Genomic DNA, 4,018 nt, shown 5'->3' on the forward strand with positions numbered 1-4,018 from the left:
CTTATCCTTCAGCGGGGTATTATTTCGTAATACCCCGCTTGATTTTGTAATACCCCGTTGCTTCATTTGTCCCGCGCCACAAAAAAGACGTAGTTTACACGATGAATACTTATTTTCTCCTTACAAAAACTGTGACGCACCATTCAGGAGAAATTTAGGTTTTATGCTTCATTTTTAGAAGAAATGATTTTGATCAAAACTATTTTCTCCCAACATGATTTCATGCGCCGTACAAGTGTTCGAATTTCCAAAACATTCGACTTAATTTTAGCAACATTCGATCTCAGAGGTGAACGAATTTGTATAAACAAACACAATTTTGATGCGGTTGTCGTTGTAAGAAGAAAATTACAAGAAAAATGCAGGATGAAAACGAAAGATTTGAGCTACTGGACGATGATGTCATTCTTTCTCTATGGCAAAACTCCAAAAACCAAAATACAAATAAAAGCACGAACACTTGGTTAAACGCGTTCAAAAATTGGGCAAAATTTCATGGACTTAATGAGAGCATAAATGAATACGAACCATATAATTTGAACAATGTGTTGGAAAGGTTTTATGCCGAGATTCGAAAGAAAGATGGCACCGAATACGAACCAGACTCACTCAGAGTAATGCAGGCAGCTTTGCATCGTCATTTAGTTGAACAAATCTATCCAAAGTCGATCATGTCAGATCTTGAATTCGTAAACAGTAGACGTGTTTTGGAAGGTAAAGCCAAAGCTTTAAGAGAACAAGGGAAAGGTAAAAAGCCAAACAAAAGTGAACCTATGACTATTGAGGAAGAGAAAATGTTATGGGAAGCTGGTAAACTTGGTGATTCTTCTCCTTCGTCACTTGTCCATACCATGTGGTTTTTGAATGTCCAACATTTTGGTCAGAGAGGACAACAGGAACATTCTACCATGACAATAGAAAATTTTGTCAGAAAGACCGATGAATCCACTGGAGCCGTTTACATTGAGTTTTTAGAAAATCCCACGAAAACACGTCAAGGAGGACTTCGTCCGAATAAACGTGTAACCAACCCAAAAATGTTCGAATTTCCATCAGACAGGTCACGATGCCCTGTTACCTTGTTTGAAAAGTACGTGTCCAAAAGACCAGCTGCTTTGAAAACTACTGGACGATTTTATTTATCACCGAAAGATGATTACAGAGACTCTGGACAATGGTATAAGCAAGCACCACTAGGCAGAAATAAAATTGCAGGCTTCATGAAATCGATCATCAAAGATACAAGTTTAGAGCAATCAGAAAAGAATCTCACCAACCATAGTGGCGGAAAATACTTGTAAAGAAATTGAAAGCTGCAGGAATTCCTGAGTCATCTATTATTAAAGTCACTGGGCATACATCCACGAAAGGACTCTCTAGCTATGATCCAGGTGACCAAAGAGAATTTCAGAAAATGTCGAACGCACTTGCCGTTTCAAGCACTTGTTCAAATAACGAAGACCCTATCCAATCACAACTGCTGCCCTCGTTACCCCGTCAATCCCCAACCCATCTAATTCTGGCAATGTATTCAATAACTGTTCGGTAACAATAAACTACTCTATACAGCAAAGTCAAAGGAAACGAAAATATAATTTTTATGGATCTTCTTCGCAATAAAAATTATTTAAAGTTTGAATGTTTGGAAAATATATAATTGTAGTTTATTATTTGGCAATATATTTATAAGATATATATCTGTTTCAATTTAAAAATGTTATGATGAAATAATTTGTGTTCTAAAGACAGTTTTAAAGCAATACATAACGATATAAATTTTCTGTTTAGTTCTGGAGTCATTTCGGATGGATCCTTACACAATTAAATTGCATTAGCTCAAATTTATTTTTGATCTATATTTCGGATAAACGCTTGATAAAAACTCGCATAATTTATTTGGTGAAATTCTCTATGCCTCAATTTCGGATAAACCCTATGAAAAATAATAAAATCAGTCATATAATTAACCAGGAATGATATGGCATTTCGTGAAATTAGGATTAATACCCCTCGTATCATTTGAAATACTTTGAAATAGCCCTCACTTCGTTCGTGCTATTTCAAAGTATTTCAAAATGAAACTCGGGGTATTAATCCCTAATTTCCCTCAATGTCATATCATTACTATTACATAGCGTGAAGGAAACAGATAAAAATTTCCAGTAAAACAAAAATTTTCATGGAGAAACAGATAATTATTTCCAGGACAGGGAACACATTGACGATCAATTACGCTCCTTGAAAGTCAGGAAACAGGTCAAAATTTTCAGGAAAGATAGTTCAACGGCTAGGAAACAGGTCAGGTTCTCTAGGAAAGATAATTCAAAGATTAGCGTAGATTCTCGAAAGAAAACAGATAGGTATTTCTAGGAAAGCATTTTCACAAATTTTGCGCAACAGGTCGAAATTTCCAGCTTCGGATAGGCAGGGGAACAGATGTTAAAAAAAAAAATGTTAATGTTAAAACATTTTTGCATAATCCTTTTTTTCAAATTTTGCTGACGTCAGCAGAAATCAGCAAAATACGAAAATTTGCAATAAAGTGCTGACATCAGCAAAATTTCAAAAAATATTTTTTTCAAAATGATCCTTTTAATGATGTGCAACTTTGGTCTAAATTTCATGTTCATACCATTAGCCAAACTGGAGTTATTTAAAAAACAAGTTTTGCTGACGTCCGCATTTTTTGGTTTTTGCGGTTTTTCGCAAAATTGGCAAAACCTTAATTTAAGTAACACCGATTTTCATGTTCTACATCGTAATGCGCTTCTTTAAAGGTATAATTTATTATGCTAGGAGGGGTGGAATTGCCTCCGAAAGATTAATGAAAATTTGGACACACATTAATTTACCCGAGAAATATAAAAAAAATTACAAGAAAAAAGTTTCAAAGCAGTTTTCTTAGAAACGCCGTTTTACGCCGGCCCTTATTGGCGTTATTTTTGGGCTCGTGTGTGGCGTGATTAAGGGCTTGCGTTAAAAGGACTGGCGTAAAATGGGCCAAAATCTTTCTATTTTTACTTAAGCGACATTAATGTTTTCACTTTTTGTTCTTGTTTAAAGCAATCTTGGACCAAATTTGGCCTTTTTATATTACTATATTACTATATGGGCTCTTCCAGAAAAAAATCCGTTCTTGGGGGGGGGGGTGGAGGATATATTATTTTTTTCATGATTTACGCCTGGATATTTTGATTTTTGACCCCCTGAACACGGGTTATGCCCCTGGACATGGGGTATACCCCTGGACATGGGTTATACCCCTGGGCATTGGAATTTACCCCCCCCTGGACAAAAGCTTTAACAGTGAGTGTTGACTTCCATATTTATATACTTATAAGGAATATGGATAATCGCAACACTCTCGGTCACAAATTTTGCACCCCATCCGTATCCGCCACTGCCCTATTTATAGACCCAGCAGGATCCCTGCCCCACGCAAAACTAGACCTAACAATCCCAATAAATGCTTAAACGTTCCTACCGGGTCAGTCACACAGGTGTAGCAATAGAAACTATAATAACCGACAAAAAAACTTGTTCAATGTGTCATGAAAATGAGAAAAGCCTGAGCACAAAATGTACATGGAATGCTAAGCTCAAACAGATAATAAGTAGTAAAATTTTTTCCAGCTCAAGACTCAATGAGGAATTTCGCAAAACTATACGGATTAGATTCCGCAAAAATTACGGTTCGTATAATGAACACGAAGAAGGCGAACCGGAAGGAACGTTCATCTTGCACCCTTGTCAAGCATTGGATCAAGTAAGTAATTTATTTTGAAAATATGTGAATTATTTTTGTTGACTGAATGCTTTATAGCAAATGAGGATTGAAACAGAAATTTACTATTGGATTGCCTTTCATGATTAGTTATTGGTATACGATTGCCTTTCCAAGAGGGCCACTTCCAAATGATATTTTTTGAAGCAAATTTTCTTTTTTCTATTTTAACAGCAGCACAAACAGTAGCGACAGTGTCATCGCGTCATCATCTTGCACCTTTGTCAAGCATTG

The 4,018-nt window shown here is 36.0% G+C and overlaps 1 protein-coding gene across 1 annotated transcript; it reads left to right on the top strand.

The window, feature by feature from the left end:
• Positions 1-359: 359 nt before the first annotated feature.
• On the top strand, positions 360-1,301 carry LOC136816388 (uncharacterized protein KIAA1958-like). The gene has a single exon (XM_067072716.1). It carries the CDS (start codon positions 360-362, stop codon positions 1,299-1,301), a length of 942 nt encoding a protein of 313 aa, XP_066928817.1.
• Positions 1,302-4,018: the final 2,717 nt, after the last annotated feature.

This window comes from Clytia hemisphaerica, unplaced genomic scaffold (genome assembly GCF_902728285.1).
Source record: "Clytia hemisphaerica strain Z4C2 unplaced genomic scaffold, Clytia hemisphaerica genome assembly, whole genome shotgun sequence".
NCBI classification, from domain to species: domain Eukaryota; kingdom Metazoa; phylum Cnidaria; class Hydrozoa; order Leptothecata; family Clytiidae; genus Clytia; species Clytia hemisphaerica.

Excerpts from the sequence above, each read along its gene's own strand:
- LOC136816388 (XM_067072716.1), top strand. The coding sequence starts at position 360 with ATGCAGGATGAAAACGAAAGATTTGAGCTACTGGACGATGATGTCATT.